Below are 21,276 nucleotides of genomic sequence, written 5' to 3'. Positions count from 1 at the left end.
CTAGTTCTGAACATCACATGCTAATGTAAAAAGCTGTTTTTTTTTATATAAATATGAACTTCATTGAACAAAACATGCATGTATTGTATAACATAATGTCCTAGGAGTGTCATCTGATGAAGATCAAAGGTTAGTGCTGCATTTAGCTGTGGTTTTGTTTTTTGTGACATTATATGCTTGCTTTGAAAATGGCTGTGTGATTTATTTTTGGCAGGGTACTCTCCTGACAGAATCTAATGTTTTGCTTTCGCTATAAAGCCTTTTTGAAATTGGACAATGTGGTTAGATTAACGAGAGTTTTGTCTTTAAAATGGTGTAAAATAGTCATATGTTTGAGAAATTGAAGTTATAGCATTTTTAAGGTATTTGTATTTCGCGCCACGCTCTACCATTGGATATTGGTGAGGCGTTCCGCTAGCGGAACGTCTGTCCCTAACAGGTTTTTAACTGTCATTGCCATGGTCATTAACTGTGAAGGTGGTAAATGACCTTTAAATGGCGTCAGACCGAGGCTCTGCATCTGTCCTCGTGCTCCTAGAACTTAGTGCTGCTTTTGATACCATCGATCACCACATTCTTTTGGAGAGATTGGAAACCCAAATTGGTCTACACGAACAAGTTCTGGCCTGGTTTAGACCTTATCTGTTGGAAAGATATCAGTTTGTCTCTGTGAATGGTTTGTCCTCTGACAAATCAACTGTCAATTTTGGTGTTCCTCAAGGTTACGTTTTAGGACCACTATTGTTTTCACTATATATTTTACCTCTTGGGGATGTCATTCGAAAACATAATGTTAACTTTCACTGCTATGCGGATAACACACAGCTGTACATTTCAATGAAACATGGTGAAGCCCCAAAATTGCCCTCGCCAAAAGCCTGTGTTTCAGACATAAGGAAGTGGATGGCTGCAAACTTTCTACTTTTAAACTTGGACAAAACAGAGATGCTTGTTCTAGGTCCCAAGAAACAAAGAGATCTTCTGTTGAATCTGACAATTACTCTTGATGGTTGTACAGTCGTCTCAAATAAAACTGTGAAGGACCTCAGCCTTACTCTGGACCCTGATCTCTCTTTTGACAAACATATCAAGACTGTTTCAAGGACAGCTTTTTTCCATCTACGTAACATTGCAAAAATCAGAAACTTTCTGTCCAAAAATGATGCAGAAAAATGTATCCATGCTTTTGTTACTTCTAGGTTAGACTACTGCAATGCTCTACTTTCCGGGTACCCGGATAAAGCACTAAATAAACTTCAGTTAGTGCTAAATACGACTGCTAGAATCCTGACTAGAACCAAAATAATTGATCATATTACTCCAGTGCTAGCCTCCCTACACTGGCTTCCTGTTAAGGCAAGGGCTGATTTCAAGATTTTACTGCTAACCTACAAAGCATTACATGGGCTTGCTCCTACCTATCTTTTTCCGATTTGGTCCTGCCGTACATACCTACACGTACGCTACGGTCACAGGACGCAGGCCTCCTAATTGTCCCTAGAATTTCTACGCAAACAGCTGGAGGCAGGGCTTTCTGCTATAGAGCTCCATTTTTATGGAATGGTCTGCCTACCCATCTGAGAGACACAGACTCGGTCTCAACCTTTAAGTCTTTACTGAAGACTCATCTCTTCAGTAGGTCATATGATTGAGTGTAGTCTGGCCCAGGAGTGTGAAGGTGAGCAGAAAGGCTCTGGAAGGCTCTGCTGTCTCTGCCTGGCCGGTTCCCCTCTCTCCACTGTGATTCTCTGCCTCTAACCCTTTTACAGGGGCTGAGTCACTGGCTTACTGGTGCTCTTCCATGCCGTCCCTAGGAGGGGTGTGTCACTTGAGTGGGTTGAGTCACTGACGTGGTCTTCCTGTCTGGGTTGGCGCCCCCCTTGGGTTGTGCCATGGCCTAGATCTTTGTGGGCTATACTCGGACTTGTCTCAGGATGGTAAGTTGGTGGTTGAAGATATCCCTCTAGTGGTGTGGGGGCTGCTTTGGCAAAGTGGGTGGGGTTATATCCTGCCTGTTTGGCCCTGTCCGGGAGTATCATCGGATGGGGCCACAGTGTCTCCTGACCCCTCCTGTCTCAGCCTCCAGTATTTATGCTGGAGTAGTTTATGTGTCGGGGGACTAGGGTCAGTTTGTTACATCTGGAGTATTTTACCTGTCTTATCCGGTGTCCTGTGTGAATTTAAGTATGCTCTCTCTAATTCTCTCTTTCTCTCTTTCTTTCTTTCTTTCTTTCTTTCTTTCTTTCTCTCTTTCTTTCTTTCTCTCTCTCGGAGGACCTGAGCCCTAGGACCATGCCTCAGTACTACCTGGCATGATGACTCCTTGCTGTACCCAGTCCACCTGACTGGGTACAGCAAGGTACGTGCTGCTGCTCCAGTTTCAACTGTTCTGCCTGCGGCTATGGAACCCTGACCTGTTCACCGGACGTGCTACCTGTCCCAGACCTGCTGTTTTCAACTCTCTAGAGACAGCAGGAGCGGTAGAGAGACTCTCAATGATCGGCTATGAAAAGCCAACTGACATTTACTCTTGAGGTGCTGACTTGTTGCACCCTCGACAACTACTGCGATTATTATTATTTGACCATGCTGGTCATTTATGAACATTTGAACATCTTGGCCATGTTCTGTTATAATCGCCAACCGGCACAGCCAGAAGAGGACTGGACACCCTTCATAGCCTGGTTCCTCTCTAAATTTCTTCCTAGGTTTTTGCCTTTCTAGGGAGTTTTTCCTAGCCACCGTGCTTCTACACCTGCATTGCTTGCTGTTTGAGGTTTTAGGCTGGGTTTCTGTATAGCACTTTGAGATATCAGCTGATGTAAGAAGGGCTATTTAGACACATTTGATTTTATTTTATTTGATTAACTGTCATTGCTATGGTCATTAACTGTCCTTGCCATGGTCATTAACTGTCCTTGCCATGGTCATTAACTGTCATTGTTAAGGTCATTAACTGCCATTGCCATGGTCATTAACTGTCATTGCCATGGTCATTAACTCTCATTGCCTTAGTCAGTAACTGTCATTGCCATTGTCATTAACTGTCATTACCATGGTCATTAACTGTCCTTGCCATAGTCATTAACTGTCCTTTCTATGGTCATTAACTGTCACTGCCATGATCATTAACTGTCATTGCCATGGTCATTAACTGTCCTTGCCATGGTCATTAACTTCTATTTCCATGGTCATTAACTGTCCTTGCCATGGTCATTAACTGTCCTTGCCATGGTCATTAACTGTCATTACCATGGTCATTAACTGTCATTGCCATGGTCATTAACTGTCATTGTCATGGTCATTAACTGTCATTGCCATGGTCATTAACTGTCGTTGCCATGGTCATTAACTGTCATTGCCATGGTCATTAACTGTCCTTGCCATGGTCATTAACTGCCATGGTCATTAATTGTTATTGCCTTGGTCAGTAACTGTCAATGCCATGGTCATTAACTGTCCTTGCCATGGTCAGTAACTGTCAATGCCATGGTCATTAACTGTCCTTGCCATGGTCATTAACTGCTATTGCCTTGGTCATTAACTGTTATTGCCTTGGTCAGTAACTGTCATTGCCATGGTCATTAACTGTCCTTGCCATAGTCATTAACTGTCCTTGCCATGGTCATTAATTGTCAATTCCATGGCCATTAACTGTCATTGCCATGGTCATTAACTGTCATTTTCATGGTCATTAACTGTCCTTGCCATGGTCATTAACTGTCATTGCCATGGTAATTAACTGTTATTGCCTTGGTCAGTAACTGTTATTGCCTTGGTCAGTAACTGTCATTGCCATTGTCATTAACTGTCATTGCCATGGTCAGTAACTGTCATTTTCATGGTCAGTTGCATGCAGTGCACTCAGGTGAACTCAGGCCATATGGCTGTATATTGTCAGTTTCACTACTGTGCTCGTATCCAGGCCTACATATATGCTAACACCAGTTAAATTCCCCTCATTACTTTTGTACACAGGGTCTACAGATGCTGAGGCTACATAAAAGGTGCCAAAGGTATCTGAAAGTCCATTATGTTGACAAATAGCCAGGTTTACATCCGTCTGAGCGTGAACAGGTGGGAAAGTTTGCACCTGTTATATTCAGGGTGGAATACATCCTGTAATGTAAACAATGATTGAGCATGAGAAAATTACATAGACGTTTAATGTTTTTAGTTTTACGTTTTTTCGTTCTGTAGAATTTGTCATTTTATTAAGACAAATAACAGGAGGTATGACAGTCAGTCAGTCAGGCAGCATATCACATGCTGTTTTGGTGCTGTGCTGTGGGATGCTGTTGATTTGGTGCTTTTTTAAAGCCTAGTTATTTACAGACAGATCAAAAATATTTGCCTTGGATCTGATCTGTTTAATGCCTCTAAATGTCAGAGATAAACTTAATCTGGACATTAAACACCACCCTGTCTTTATATTTACTCATGCAAACTAAAGCCTCTCTAGCCCACATTTCACAGTACAGTACTAGCCTGGTAGAATCAGCCAGATTGCTGTGTTCGCCATTCTGTTTTACTAGACATATCAGTCTTTCTTCAATGGGTGTTTGGAATAAGTAAAAACCGGTCTGCATCCCAAATGGCACCCATCTTCCCTTTATAGTGCACTACCTTTGAGTAGAAAGTAGTGCACTATAAAGGGAATAGGATGTAATGGGACGCAACCATAGTCTGACGGGCCTGTGGTCATTTACTGCTTTTAATATCTCTAATCCATTTCCCCCAACAACAGCAGTAATCTGAACCCAGTCCAGAACTGCTGCAGTGTGGGTCCCTTACTGTCCCTGGATGGGGACTAGGAGGGGACTGTACTGCCTGGCACCGATAGTGACGGCCCATATGAGCTGAACAGTCTCTTCTTAATCATGTGTTGGCAAGAACCACTTTGCTTTGATTATGGTTACACACACACACACACACACACACTAGGATCACACTACAATCTTAGAAAAAAAGGTGTTATCTGGAATCTAAAATGGTTCTTCGGCTGTCCCCATAGGAGAACCATTTGAAGAACCATTTTTGGTTCCAGGTGAAACCCTTTCAGTTCCAGGTAGAACCCTTTTGGATTCCATGTAGAACCCTTTCCATAGAGGGTTCTACATGGAATCCAAAATAGTTCTACATGGAACCAAAAAGGGTTATCCTATGGGGACAGCTTATGAACCCCTTTGGAAACCATTTTTCTAAGAGTGTAGAGCAGGCCTACACACCCCTCTCACAGCCGTAGTTCAAGGCTGACAGAGGAGCCGTGGTGCAGAGTGGTCATCCTAACAGCAACTATAACCAAAACCACAGAATTTTCAACCACACATCTTAGAGTTGGCAGGGGATGGAGAAAGCAGGTGGAGAGATGAAGGGTTCTGTGATGATTAAAAAGTCAGAGGACACCAACCAGTAGGAACGAATCTATGATTAATCACAGCTACCCAGGGGGGTAGGGCGGACCAACATCTAACATCTTTTCATCATTTCCTGAATGCATTACTATACTGCTAGCCTGCACTGTGCTGGAGAGGAGGAGAGGAGGTGTGTGTGTATGTATGTATGTGTGTATTGCGCTGTGAGACGAGAGGAGAGGTGTGTTCAGAGAAAAGCCAGCATGCAGCGATTCTGCTGAAGACAGCAGGACAGACAGAGCCAACAGCAGAAGAATAAATCACTACTGCCATTGCTGAGGAGCGAAGAGACCCAGACACACAGAGAGACACAGAGACACACAGAGACCCAGACACACAGAGAGACACACAGAGAGACACAGAGGAGAGGAGAGACACAGAGACACACAGAGACCCAGACACACAGAGAGACACACAGAGAGACACAGAGGAGAGGAGAGACACAGAGACACACAGAGACACACAGAGACACAGACACACAGAGAGACACACAGAGAGACACAGAGGAGAGGAGAGACACAGAGACACACAGAGACACAGAGGAGAGGAGAGACTCAGACACACAGAGGGACTCACAGAGAGACACAGAGGAGAGGAGAGACACAAATACACACAGAGACAGACAGGAGAGAGGAGAGACAGACACAAAGAGACAGACACACAGAGACAGAAAGGAGAGAGGAGAGACAGACACAAAGAGACAGAGGCGCAGAGACACACAGAGACACAGACACACAGAGAGACACAGAGGATAGAAGAGACAGACACACAGAGACACATACACACAGTGAGACACAGAGGATAGAAGAGACAGACACACAGAGACACATACACACAGTGAGACACAGAGGAGAGGAGAAACACAGAGACACACAGAGACACAGACACACAGAGAGACACAGAGGATAGAAGAGACACAGAGACAGACAGAGACACAGACACACAGAGAGACACAGAGGATAGAAGAGACACAGAGACACACAGAGACACAGACACACAGAGAGACACAGAGGAGAGTAGAAACACAGAGACAGACAGAGGAGAGTAGAGACACAGAAACACAAAGGAGAAGAGAGACATACACAGAGGCACAGAGGAGAGACACAGTGGTACACAGAAAAATGTACGAGAGAAGAGAGACAGACACAGAGACAGAGACACACAGAGACATAGAGACACAGGGGAGAGAGGAGAGACATTAACACAGCCTAAACTGTAAATTAACACCTTTCTAATGGCCTTGGGTGATTACACAAATATTTATGATGGGCTGTACGTACAGTGACTTCAGAAACTATTCATACCCCTTGACTTGTTTCACATTTTGTTGTGTTACAGACAGAATTTGTTTTTCTTTTTTTCTCTTTTTTCTTTTTTCTCACCGATCTACATTTTCTCACCACTACCCCATAATGACAAATTGAAAACATGTTTTTGTAAATTGTTGCACATTTGTTAACAACGAAATACAGAAATATCTAATTTACATAAGTATTCACACCCGTGTCAATACTTTGCAGTAGTACTTTTAGCAACGACTACAGCTGTGTCTTTTGGGATAAGTCTCTAAGAGCTTTGCACGCCTGGATTGTACAATATTTGTCCATTATTCTTTTAAAAATTCTTCAACCTCTGTCAAGTAGATTGTTGATCATTGCTAGACAGCAATTTTCAGGTCTTGCCATAAGCCACAAGCCAATTCAAGTCAAAACTGTAGCTAGGCCACTCAGGAAGATCCTAAAAAACTCCCTAGACAAGCATACCCATAACATGATGCAGCCACCACCATGCTTGAACATTTGAAGAGTGATACTCAGTGATATGTTGTGTTGGATTTGCCCCAGACATAATGCTTTGTATTCAGGACAAAAGTAAATTTCTTTGTCACATTTCTTTACAGTACTACCTTAGTGCCTTGTTGCAAACAGGATGCATGTTTTGGATCATTTTTTATTATACCTTCTTTTCACTCTGTAATTTAGGTTAGTATTATGGCATAACTACAATGTTGATCCATCCTCAGTTTTCTCGTATCACAACCATTAAACTCCGTAACTGATTTACAATCACCATCACCAAAATCACCATAGTGAAATCAATGAGTGGTTTCCTTCCTCTCCGGCAACTGAGTTAGGAAGGACACCTGTATCTTTGTAGTAACTGGGTGTATTGATACAGCATCCAAAGCCAAATTAATAACTTCACCATGCTCAAAGGGATATTCAGCATTTGCTTTTTTTTTACACACATCTCTCAATCGGTGCGCTTCTTTGTGAGGCATTGAACCTCCCGGGTCTTTGTGGTTGAATCTGTGCTTGAAATTCATTACTGGATTAAGGGACCTTGCAGATAATTGTATGTGTGGGGTACAGTCATTCAAAAATAATGTTAACCACTATAATTGAACACGGAATGAGTCCATGCAACTTATTATGCAATTTGTTAAGGACATTTGTACTTCTGAACTTCTTTAGGGATGCCATAACAAAGGTGTTGAATACTTAATGACTCAAGACATTTCAGCCTTGATTTTTTTAAATTAATTTCTCAAATGTTCTACACACAAAATTCCACTTTGACTTTATGGGGTATTGTGTGTAAATCAGTGACAAAATATCTCTATTTAAACTATTTTAAATTCAGTCTGTAACACAACAAAATGTGGAAAAAGTCAAGGGGTGTGAATAATGTATGGGCATGAAAAACAGGGCAGTATTTCATGGCGGTTGGCGAGATATGTTTAGTTGTTGAGAGATTGATTTATACCAATTACACAGTGAATGAGCAAACAAAATACACTGAGTGTACAAAACATTATGAACACTCTAATATTGAGTTTCTCTCAAAACAGCTTCAATTCGTCGGGGTATGGACTCTACAACGTGTCGAAAGCATTCCACAGGGCTGACTCAAATGCTTCCCACAGTTGTGTGAATTTGGCTGGATGAACCCATTCTTGATACACACGGAAATTGTTGAGCATGAAAACCCAGCAGCATTGCCGTTCTTGACAGACTAAATTCGGTGCGCCTGGTACCTACTACCATACCCCGTTCAAAGGCACTTAAATCTTTTGTCTTGCTCATTCACCCTCTGAATGGCACACATACACAATCTATGTCTCAATTATATCAAGACATAAAAGTACTTCTTTAACCTGTCTCCTCCCCTTCATCGACACTGACTAAAGTGGATTTACAGGACATCAATAAGGGATCATAGCTTTCACCTGGATTCAGCTGGTCAGTCAAAAGTAGTGCACTATATGGAATAGGGTGCCATTTGAGACACACACATGAGCTGACTAATGGGCCTCCGTACTTTACATCATCTTACTCCTGAGGCACACTATTCCGTTTATTTACATATTTTTGTTGACTCATTTATATTTATTTATACGTCTCAGAACTGGCTCGAAAGTATTTATTTTTATTTTGAGCTTTGATTGTTTATCATGCACACGATAAAAGCAAAGATCTCTTGCAATTTCTTAGGACACTGCAACCAGTCTGCTCTATATACACTCAGGATGACTTTTTACTCTCAGTGGGTATTTATGAATATGTACAGTACACTACAGTACCCTCCTTGCTTTCTGAACATACTAGTCATCTTTTTAGTTCCTCATAAACCAATGCATTATTATTTTTCATAAAAAGTCAACCCTATTTCAACCCTATTGATTATTAAGAGATATTGTTAAGCAGACGAGACCCTTTGATTTCTTCTTTCATCTGTAGAGTAAAAGCATCATAGACGCTAGCAGCCCTTAACAATGCATGGGGATGATACCCCGTAGCATAGCGCAAAGTCATCAAGGTACTATATACACTGAGTACACCAAACATTAAGAACACCTTCCTAATATTGAGTTGCACCCCCTCCCCTGTTTGACCCCAGAACCGCCAAAATTGTGGATAAACCTACTGTAGCAGCGTTGCAGTTCTTGACACAAACTGGTGCGCCTGGCACCTACTACCATGCCCCGTTCAAAGGCACCTAAATATTTTGTCTTGCCGATTCACCCTCTGAATGGCACACATACACAATCCCTATCTCAATTGTCTAAAGGCTTAAAAATACTTCTTTAACCTGTCTCCTCCCCTTCATCTACACTGATTGAAGTGGATTTAACAAGTGACATCAATAAGGGATCATAGCTTTCACCTGGATTCACCTGGTCAGTCTATGTCATGGAAAGAGCAGGTGCTCCTAATGTTTTGTACACTCAGTGTATAAACAAATGCAATGAAATTGTATATTTTACAGTTAGCCTATTCCCTTTTCACATGATCCCAGATCACCCTAAAAGGTATTTCCCTATAAATTCTAACCATAGTCTTCTCAAAGGATGACTATTGAGGTATTGCAAAACAATATGTCATGCTGTTTCACATACTGTAGCTGCAGGGGTGGATTGGCCATCTGGCAATTCTGGCAAATACCAGATGGGCTGGACAATTTTTTAATTTGGTGGGCTCGCCAAAACGGACAAAAAATACATTAAAAATACAAATTTAAATTCAAAAATTAAAAAGGTGACATGGCCAGCACTCTGTGGGCCTGTTAAGATGTATTTCATTTTTTACCATGTTTTTACCATGCTTTTTTTGTTGGGGGGGTTACAGGTGCAATAGTCATGTCAATTTACACACTTAGTTTATACCACATGTACCCGTAGGTATACAGAGAAATTATCATATTGATCACACAGGATTTTGTAATAATAAAATAGATAAGAGAAACAAAAATAGGTGAGCCTACACCCCAACCCCCCATTCCATTCCCCCCAGCCCAACATTTCTCAGTTTCTGTTGTCCTAGATTCAGGGGGAAGCTGGTTCCACCATTGGGGTGCCAGGGCAGAGAAGAGTTTGGACTGGGCTGAGCGTAGGGGTGGGAGGGCCAAGAGACCTGAGGTGGCGGAACGGAGTGTTCGGGTTGGGGTGTAGGGTTTGAGCATAGCATGAAGGTAGGAAGGGACAGTTCCTCTTGCTGTTCCGTAGGTAAGCACCATGGTCTTGTAGTGGATGCGAGCTTCGACTGGAAGCCAGTGGAATGTGCAGAGGAGTGGGGTGACATGAGAGAACCTGGGAAGGTTGAACACCAGACGGGATGCAGGATTCTGGATAAGTATCAGGTATTTGATGGCACAAGCAGGGAGCCCAGCCAACAGCGAGTTGCAGTAGTCCAGATGGGAGAGGACAAGTGCCTGGACTAGGACCTGTGCCACTTCCTGTGTTAGGTAGGGTCGTATTCTACGGATGTTGTAGAGTATCAACCTGCAGGAGTGAGTCACTGCTTGGATGTTTGCAGAGAACAACAGGGTGTTGTCCAGGCTCATGTCAAGGTTATTTGAACCCCCGGGAGGGCGACACTATGGAGTTGTCAATCGTGACAGAGTGACAGCAGAGAAGATGCTGAGACAGCACAACAGGGAGGCAAACAAAATGTCTAAAGCAAAGACACAGTTATAGTGGTGAGTTGTATCTCCAGACAGAGGAACAGTTATAGTGGTGAGTTGTATCTCCAGACAGAGGAACAGTTATAGTGGTGAGTTGTATCTCCAGACAGAGGAACAGTTATAGTGGTGAGTTGTATCTCCAGACAGAGGAACAGTTATAGTGGTGAGTTGTATCTCCAGACAGAGGAACAGTTATAGTGGTGAGTTGTATCTCAAGTGGTGTTTTTACATATTGTATTTGTTTTAAACATGAGCTGGTAAAAAAAAGGAGGAGGACCAGTCACTGGTACAAAATTGATTGAGAAACGCTGTACTGTACTGCCAAGTCAGTGGTACGTAAAGTGATGTGGGCTGGTGTGGATAAAATGCAGGGCCAAATTCTTGTCCCTGTCTGCCCCTGTTTAGCTGCAGTCCTCTCTGCGCTTAGACATAAATCAATTCTAAGCCACTCTCACTGTATCACTAATACTTTATCACAACTGTAAATGATTACTCTGTTTTCCAGCTTCTCTATTTTCAAAGGCAAATTGGTATATAACAAGCATACATGCACAACATGCACAACCCATTCTCCATCGTAGCACAGCAATGAACTGTGCTGCTAGGTGAATATGATAATTCAGGTTGAACTCGCTTTTAACCAGTGGCCCAATTTAAGAATGTTATGTATTTTATTTCATGGCTAAGGTATAACTTTATTTGTCCTAGAAAACCATACGTCTGGAACCTGCTCTCTGGTGTCCTTGCCTGTTTCATATTATTATAAAGCCGTGTTTTTAGAAGATGGATATAAACCCTCTGAACATGAGTCTAAACGGTCGCTTTGGGAAACGCAGCGAGCCACTTCAGTGGCGAAAGCCAAAAGGTGATGTTTGTAGTTCAGGGAGAAAACCCATTGGAGTCACAGCGATCACTCTCGCCCATTGCTACCTGTCAGATTGAACAAATTGAATTTGTCTTCCTTCGGTGGCTTGTTGAGGCTCTAAACAGCGTATTAGTGGCCCCACTTATCAAAGCTGTCAAAGCAAATGTGTTTAGCTGCACTCCTTTGAGACACAGATGGGTCTTTAGATGACATTACGTCTCCCTTTATTAATGTCATTGTAATTATTTTAGAAAGGGACAAAATGTAGCTCTCACATTCAGTTTGTTTAACTTAGAGAACACTGTAAATATCTAACCAGAGCTCCCTTGCAAAATAGCTATATTTATCAATAGGACTCACCACCACCACAAAAAAATATTGCGCCTACAAAAGTAGTGCACTAAATAGGGAATCGGGTGCCACAGCGGACTGTGTTGAAGCTCCTGCAGCTTTCTGTCCTCTGAAAGCCAGGTCATCCATCTACAGCCTCTCTCAGAGAAGACTGAGGTGAAAACCTGAGTGATGTCATCATCACCTGAGAGAGGCTTCTCTTTTTTACGCTAGCCTCTATGCTACGCTACTAGCCTCCCTGTTAGGGACCCTGTGGGAACTGGCTTTCATGCAGCTGCTGTGTGGCTCCATTAAACGCCGCTGTTGATGCTGGGAGCTTTGTCTCGGAGTGGAGGGCTAGGGGGGATGAAGGGCTCTCATCACATGGCTAGATGAGCACAGCATTATCACTCAAACAGCATGGGCTATTTCATCCTGACATGGCAGTCATTCTGAGAGGTGTGCTTGTGTGTGAGTGAGTGAGTGTGTGTGTGTATGTGTGTGTGTGTGACTGTGTGTGTGGTGCAGTATGCACATGGCTCTGTTTTTATTGTTGGAGCAAAAAAGGGAAGTGCAGGTGTCTTTTTCTCCTGGTCTCTCTCTCTCTCTCTCTCTCTGTTCTTTGGCTCTTTATTGCCTATTGTTAGACTCTCTATTTATTTACAAGAAACAAATAGGTCACGGATGGTACTGAATTGGATGTGTACTGAAAATCTCTGCTTTGGCCTCGACACACCTGCATATTTTTTTCCCGGTTTGTCTTTTCAATGAAAACACGCAAGGTGGCAAATTAGACAGAAATTAAAAGACCAAGAACAATTTAAACCTAGACATCTCTGCAGGAAATAGCAACCTTTAACATGCGTCAGTAGAGAGTCATTGTCTTTGTATCAAAAGGAAAGCATAAGGGAATATCATAAGCATAAGGGAATATAAAGAGTTATAAGCACATGGAGATGTGAACAAGGTCATAAAGCTGACAGATCGGAGTCGTAGGGGTTCTGTAAAATGAAGGGTAATTTGTACTGTAATGTTATAAAAACATAAATGAGATGTTTGGAGAAGGAAATGTGATCATGGCCCAATTCTGTCATCTCTTCTTGTAGTCACTGTACTGTTTACTTATTGGTTTACTTAATTATACAGATTGCTTTTCATTGTGTAAAAATAAATACTTGAACTGTCAGACGCTTGTTGTCTGGAAGTAAAATTAAAATAGAAAAAATCCCAGAAGCTAACTGAAAATAAACCATTATTTGATAACAGCTGCACAGTATGATCTGAAAATCTTTAGCCCAAATCCAGCAGTACTTACTTTGGGAAACTGTTTGAAGGGTATTAACACTTTCTGGCCCAGCTTCATGTTCTTGTTGATGACCACGTCGATAAACTTCTCCTCTTCTTTTTCTTCTTTTTCTTCATCTTTTTGTAATTTTTCGATTTCTACAGGGAGAAAAAAAAGCAAGACGAGTCAATGACTACAAACGATTAAGACAAACATTCAAAAAGTGATCAAAGGATCAAAATATGTTTGTCCCTTTTTTTAAAGGAGTTTGTTGAACTGAAATAATAGCCTATAAGTGTTCCAGTTTGACAGTTGGTTTGTTGTCACTCAGGCTCACACCTTTTTGCTTGCTCAGTCAACTGTGAAATAGGCTCTTTTGGCAATGGTATTAATGAACTGGATATGGTTTAAATCATATCATAGTCATTCATCGTGCTCATTGGACGAAGCTCTGTCTGGTTTGTAATATTTTGCAATTTAATAGTAGGTAGATCAAATTTGAGTCTCCCAGACATTTGAATAGCTTTCATGTTTTACCTCATGAAAATTGATAATGAGGGAGTCTGCATGTAGAGAGATGAGTATATCTCCAGGGTATGGAAAATATTGGCTGTCACGGTTCCTCCCGTTTAGAGGGTAGTCTTTGATGTATTTGAAGATATAACCTTGAAGGTTCAATGAGATGGATAACATCTGTGTTCAGGAGCCAATAAAATGATAATGTAGCGGGGGCTAGCGAGGCCAGGAAGGGCCAGGTGGGGTGGAGAACAGAACCTTCAGGCTAGCATTGGTCAGTGGACAATGTAACTGGGGTAATGGAGGGAGGACTCATTCTCAATAGACGTATACTGCCTAAGCATGATATCAGAGTGACTAAAAACGTGTCACTTCTGGATCTGTCGCATACAGGCTATTAAAGTGAAGAAATTGAAAGCTGTGTTCAATTCAGAGTGGCAAACCAACCTGTCTCCAGATTTGACTTTCTAATTGTTGCACATTATTATCATCGCATCTTGAAATCTTGCTTCTCAAATTACATAGGCTGTGAGTTCATTAAATAAGAAAAGGAGACTGTGTCCTGGCTCTATGAAGCTGGACAGTATTAGATTCCAAGAATAAAATGAAAGACAAAGGAAATTAGTCTTAACTAGGATAACAGATGTATCAGTAAGCTGGGATCTCTTCTAAGCCTCAACTCATCCCAGGAGGGAGCAGATTCCTCACGTTCTGAGGAGAGCCCAGATTAATATTAATGTGACCTCACGACATGCCTTACAGAGAGTCTATCTTCGTTGCTCAATGCTCTGGTTGTCCTCAAGGCAATATTCAGTATCCTGTGGATGAGTCAACGTCTCGTTATTGGTATCAACAGATTTGTAATATGTCAGTGAAAACCCCCAAGGTTCATGGCTATAAGGATTTTAAAACATCTGGGAAAATATCCACACATTTTAGGCCATCTATAACACCTAGCTGTCCCCTTTATCCAAACAACCTAAACTGCAGTTTTCTGTTCTATTTCCACAGTGGTTCTGTGAATACGTATCAAGAACACAGTTTTCACTAAGAGTGCCCTCTTCTGCTGTGAACCGGTGGTGACTGTAGTGGTGGATGGATTTCAACTGGCACTACCGAGACCCTTGATTCCAAGAAAAAGGTATCGTTTGATGGGGGTTGTGCTTCTTCTTCCTCCATCAAAGAGGATAGATATGTCATTAAAATTGCATTTACAGCTTCGGTGACGGCTAGGCTCTACACAGTACGGGGCCTGGCCCAGCTGTCCACTCCTCTATTAGACATTGAATCACTTAAGAGAAGCAGCACACTGATTTCGACTACATCCATCCTTCCATTTAAAATGCATTAAGCTGGAGGAGATTTGTAGGATTATGCTTGACTTCTACATCAGGCTGTGAGTGGTGAGGAGTTGAGTTGACGGGGTGGAGAGGGTGGCGCGGGGAGGCAATCAGGTTATTACATCCTCTAATGTCACGTTGTAGAGAGGGTCAATATTACGATGTGATATTGAGAAGATCAAGCAGCAGAGGTCTAATGGCAGTCACATCAAATATTGATAATGCAAACTATGTGGGGAATGCATAGGTTGCATTGGTGGCTAAACTGTGACATTTTCACCAAACTCCTTGAGACTAGTTGATAGATGCATAAGGTTGAAGGTATTACATTTCTTCCAAACAGGAAGCAACATGCTTCTGGGCAATACTGGTCACACACCATGAGTTCAGAGACTAATGCTTGAACATTCTTCTTCTAAATGTGTTCTGAACTGCTCCTTATTCTGTCTTCATGTTGTTTATGTTATGTTTTTCCAAGAAATTAGGTCTTTGTAGAAACTTACTCAGGCAGAAAATGTCCAAGTCCACTTTTATGATGGGAAAGCATGTCAGAGCAAATTGTATGCAATGTTTCTGTAATTTAGCATGGACAAAACATTTTGGACTCCTACATTGGACTCCTACATAAAGTAGACTAAGTAACTCCACATTCTAACTCAATTGGCTGGAACAGACTGGTGCTTTAGAGTTAACGAAACAAAATAATTGTTCAATTTTTTTTTTACCTGTTTTATGTCATAATCTCTTAATCGTTTTCCCAAACACTGCGGTGAAAACCTACGCATCCTATTTCTGTCTCAACTTAATACTGAAATACCTCCCAGTCAAACAAAGAATATATAAAATATTGTCATGAAACAACATTACAGTGTGTGTATATCATAGTAAGAAGAAACAACATTACAGTGTGTGTATATTATAGTAAGAAGAAACAACATTACAGTATGTGTATATTATAGTAAGAAGAAAAACATTACTGTATGTGTATATTATAGTAAGAAGAAACAACATTACAGTATGTGTATATTATAGTAAGAAGAAACAACATTACAGTATGTGTATATTATAGTAAGAAGAAACAACATTACAGTATGTGTATATTATAGTAAGAAGAAACAACATTACAGTATGTGTATATTATAGTAAGAAGAAAAAACATTACAGTATGTGTATATTATAGTAAGAATAAACAACATTAGTAAGAAACACACAATATAACTGGTCTGTAGGTTTGAGCAGCTTGATCTACCAGGTTACAGATCAATACCATAGCTACCTGCTGTCATTTCAATGTGTCACAGTCCTGTGTTAGCCCAGTATTTGATGTAGACGCTATTTTCCCCTCAAATTGCCCCCTGCTTGTGACTCTCTGTAGATTTCCATGACAACTGACAGACTGTGATGAAAAGCGCCATATTCTGGGTTTCAGTCTGTTAAGTGGTTACCTGCAGCCTTCAGGCGACATTCTGTGGCCAAGAGAACTGCACATTAACACAGAGGGAATTCAACTAATTTCTCTTTGTCCTTTCAGACAGACAGGACTCTGAGGGCTACAGCACAGGGGGAAAAACTGACATTAAATTGACATTTCAAATAAAAGAGTTAAAATGAACTGTTGTTGTTTTTTGTATTTTTTTATTTATTAAAAGTGACGTTTTAGTTCTGCAATAGAGAAAATGATTCTTACATTTGGCTGTTAAATGAAATTAAGGACCAAATGAAAAGAAATGCTCGAACAGGAACTTCATGTCATTATTCTGTAATGTTCTGAAGCAAAGCCTTAATGAACTGTGTAACACTAGAACAAGCCTGGTCAGTTTCCTCACAACAGGAGACCAGGCTCTCCTCGCCTCAGTTCATTAAATCAATCTCAGACAGAAATCCCACTAAAATGCATTTACATTTACATTGTCAACACCTCCTTCTCTTCCTCCTCCACATCTCCATCTCCGTTTGTCAGAGGACCCTGGCATGCTTTTGTTCCCTTGCATGCCACAACATGCCTTTGTTATATTCCTAATACGACCACAAATTCAGTGTGATTCAGGATATCAGGCTGTGACCCTAGAAAGAGAAAGCTCTCAGCTCAACACTCAGACCATCACACAGGGTTGTCTCAGCTCAACACTCAGACCATCACACAGGGTTGTCTCAGCTCAACACTCAGACCATCACACAGGGTTGTCTCAGCTCAACACTCAGACCATCACACAGGGTTGTCTCAGCTCAACACTCAGACCATCACACAGAGCTGTCTCAGCTCAACACTCAGACCATCACACAGGGTTGTCTCAGCTCAACACTCAGACCATCACACAGAGCTGTCTCAGCTCAACACTCAGACCATCACACAGAGCTGTCTCAGCTCAACACTCAGACCATCACACAGGGTTGTCTCAGCTCAACACTCAGACCATCACACAGGGTTGTCTCAGCTCAACACTCATGCCACCCGCCGACGCTGTCCAGAAATCTCCATTTCACTCTGGCTCCTTGACAAGGTCAGACTGGCGGCAGGAATTCATCTCAGCCCCTAATCTGGAGATTACATTCTCCTTGCCCGGCCCAGCGCTGGGCCCTCTCTCTCTCTCCCTCTCAGTTTCTCTCCTTTTCTCACTGCTGCCTGTGCCCTTTCTCTCCCTATCGCCCATGCCCTCCCAGACCCTCTCTCTCTCCCTGCAGCCCCTGCCCCCCACCTCTTTCCCTCTATCCCTCACTCCCTGTCTCCCCCTCGCTCTCCTCTGGCCCCTGGCAGCCGGGTACTCTGCTGTGAGGTAAGTAACGTGCCCAGACCTGCTTACAGCCAGCAGTTAATGTCTAGGATTAAGGCTGAGAGCTCTCCCTCCCTGCAGCACCTGGCAGCCCAGCTATGGTAAGACTGAGAGACCCTCCTCCCCTTTCAATTTAGCAGCCTGACCGTTGGCATTAGGAATACACCCAACTAACCTGGGCCTCTGTTCTCCATTCAGTGCTTCTCTCTGATTTCAACCCCCTAATCATTCTCATAGATAGGAGAGAGTATATAGGGATACAGTTATCTTTGGCCTGCCCCACCCTGCCTTACTAATAGTATGGGAAATATATTGGGAAAATACATCTGCATAACAAAAGAAAATGCTGAATTATAATTAATAATTTTACTATGAACTTGACAGGGGGTATAACGGTTCGATGGATTCTCATTTTTTTAAATAAATTGTTTAACATTTCAGAATGTTATTGATTTTTACAGCTATAAAGCATTTAGACGTTTCCTTGTCATGGCAACAAGAAGATAAATTATGTTTTCTTTCTTATCTAACTGGATGAGTTACATTAAAAAAATGTATTTCCTTACAACAGTCTGGGGAGCCAGAGATATTCAAATTCAGAAGAGTCAGAAACATGAAAGGATTTGCATTTGGCTTATGAGTTCTTATTTCTCATCCTCAATCAAAACCAACGCTGAGATACTCATCTCTGTCTCCTCAGCTCATACTGATGTCCTTTATAAAAACAGAGGACATTATACTCCATTTAGACATACAGTGCATTCAGAAAGTATTCACACCCCTTGACTTTTTCCACATTTTGATGTATTACAGTGTGAATTTAAAATGGATTAAATTGAGATTTTTTGGGGTCACACAATACCCCATAATGTCAAAGTCTTTGTCAGGTGTGCGCTACTGGTAAGAAGTCAGGTGCAGGAGAGCGGAGAGTTGTGATCAGGCGTTGGCAGAAGTAACAACAGACGGACGCAACTGCATCAAAAACCTCCAACCAAATGGCAAAAGAGCAAAGCACGACAACAGTCACAATAATGCATAAGTTATACAATAAACACACTCGGGTACAACACAGGTACCCGGGGAAAAACCAGCCTGGCGCGTAACACGAAACATGTAACAAAAACAATTCCACACAAAGACATGGTGGGGAACAGAGGGAATATATATGTAGTGTGATTAGGGAATGTAAACCAGGTGTGCAGGGAAACAAGACAAAACAAATGGAACAATTAACAGTGGAGCGGCGATGGCTAGAAGACTGGTGACGTCAACCGCCGAACGCCGCCCGAACAAGGAGAGGAGCCGACATCGGCGGAAGTCGTGACAGTCTTGAGTCAATAAGTATTCAAACTCTTTGATAAGGTAAGTCTAAAAAAGTTCAGGAGTAAAAATGTGCTTAATAACAAGTAACCAATTAAGTTGCATGGACTCAATCCAATAATAGTGTTTGACATGATTTCTGAACGACTACCTCATCTCTGTACCCCACACATACAAGTATATGTAGGTTCCCACAGTTGATCTGTGAATTTCAAACACAGATTCAACCACAAAGACCAGGGAGGTTTTCCAATGCCTCACAAAGAAGTGGTAGATGGGTAAAAAATTTTAAATAAACAGACACTGAATATCCTTTTGAGCATGGTGAAGTTATTGATTTCACTTTGGATGGTGTATCAATACACCCAGTCACTACAAAGATACAGGCATCCTTTCTAACTCAGTTGCCGGAGAGGAAAGAAACCATTCAGGGATTTCACAATGAGGCCAACGGGGACTTTAAAACATTTACAGAGTTTAATGGATTAGATAGGAAAAAATTGAGGATGGATCAACATTTTAGTTACTCTCCAATACTAACCTAACTGACAGAGAGAAAAGAAGGAACCCTGTACAGAATACAAATATTTCAAAACATGCATTATGTTTGCAACAAGGCAGTAAAGTAATCCTGCAAAAAATGTAGAAAAGCAATTCACTTTTCGTCCGGAATACCAGGGTTATGTTTGGGGCAAATCCAATACAACACATTATTGAGTAACACTTTCCATATTTTCAAGCATAGTGGTGGCTGCATCATGTTTTGGGTATGCTTTTAATCGTTAAGGACTGGGGAGGTTTTCAGGATAAAAAAGAAATGGCATGAATCTAAGCACAGGCAAAATCCTAGAGGAGTACCTGGTTCAGTCTGCTTTCCACCAGACACTGGGAAATGAATTCCCCTTTCATAAAGACAATAACATAAAACACTAGGCCAAATCTACACTGGAGTTGATTACCAAGAAGACAATGGATGTTCCTGAGTGGCCAAGTTACAGTTTTGACTTAAATCTACTTGAAAATCTATGGTAAGACCTGAAAATGGTCTAGAAATGATCAACAACCACTTTGACAGAGCTTGAAGAATTTTGAAAAGAATAATGGGCAAATGTTGAACAAAGGGTTTTCTACATAGTACTGACTCAGAGGTGTGAATACTATTTCTGTATATCATTTTCAAAATTTGTCATTATGGTGTATTTTGGTGTATTTTGTGTAGATTGGTGATCAAAAAATATATTTAATCAATTTTGAATTCAGGCTGTAACACAACAAAATGTGCAATAAGTAAAGGGGTATGAACACTTTCTGAAGGCACTGTATCATGATGTTCTGACAAGTCAGGTCTCCAACCAGTTCATATACAGTACCAGTCAAAAGTTTGGACACACCTACTTATTCAAGGGTTTTTCTTTATTTTCACTATTTTCTACATTGTAGAATAATAGTGAAGACATCAAAACTATGAAATAACACATGGAATCATGTAGTAACCAAAAAGGTGTTAAACAAATTAAAATATATTTTACATTTTAGATTCTTCAAAGTAGCCACCCTTTGCCTTGATGACAGCTTTGCACACTCTTGGAATTCACTCAACCAGCTTCATGAGGTAGTCACCTGGAATGCATTTCAATTAACAGCTGGCGTGGCTTGTTAAAAGTTCATTTGTGGAACTTCTTTCCTTCTTAATGAGCCAATCAGTTGTGTTGTGACAAGGTAGGGTTGGTATAAAAGACCAACCAAGTTCATGTTATGATTATTTGTTAGGGTTGCTTAAACTACAGAATAATCAAATTCCTTTGCTGCATCCCCTGGAAGCAGATTAAAAAAAGGAATCCAATAACTGCCACTAATATATAGTTTAGAGTTAATATGATTCCCAAATGGTACCTTATTCCTACATAATGCACTACTTTTGACCAGGGCCCATAGGGAATAGGGTGCCATATAGGGTGGGACCCATGCAGTA

At 41.4% G+C, this 21,276-nt stretch overlaps 1 protein-coding gene across 2 annotated transcripts in view; it reads right to left on the bottom strand.

The window, feature by feature from the left end:
- Nucleotides 1-21,276, bottom strand: part of LOC106570219 (KH domain-containing, RNA-binding, signal transduction-associated protein 3) — a 152,438-nt gene that overhangs the window by 68,217 nt on the left and 62,945 nt on the right. For both annotated transcript variants that reach the window (XM_014142306.2, XM_014142307.2), the window contains exon 2: nt 13,388-13,515. In XM_014142306.2, the coding sequence (XP_013997781.1) occupies nt 13,388-13,515 (128 nt within the window). The remainder of the gene's footprint in view (nt 1-13,387; nt 13,516-21,276) is intronic.

The sequence above is a fragment of the Salmo salar genome, chromosome 14 (genome assembly GCF_965601325.2).
Source record: "Salmo salar chromosome 14, fSalSal1, whole genome shotgun sequence".
NCBI lineage: Eukaryota > Metazoa > Chordata > Actinopteri > Salmoniformes > Salmonidae > Salmo > Salmo salar.
The sequence above is the reverse complement of the archived record's forward strand: the minus strand, read 5'-3'. Positions and strand labels throughout refer to the sequence as shown.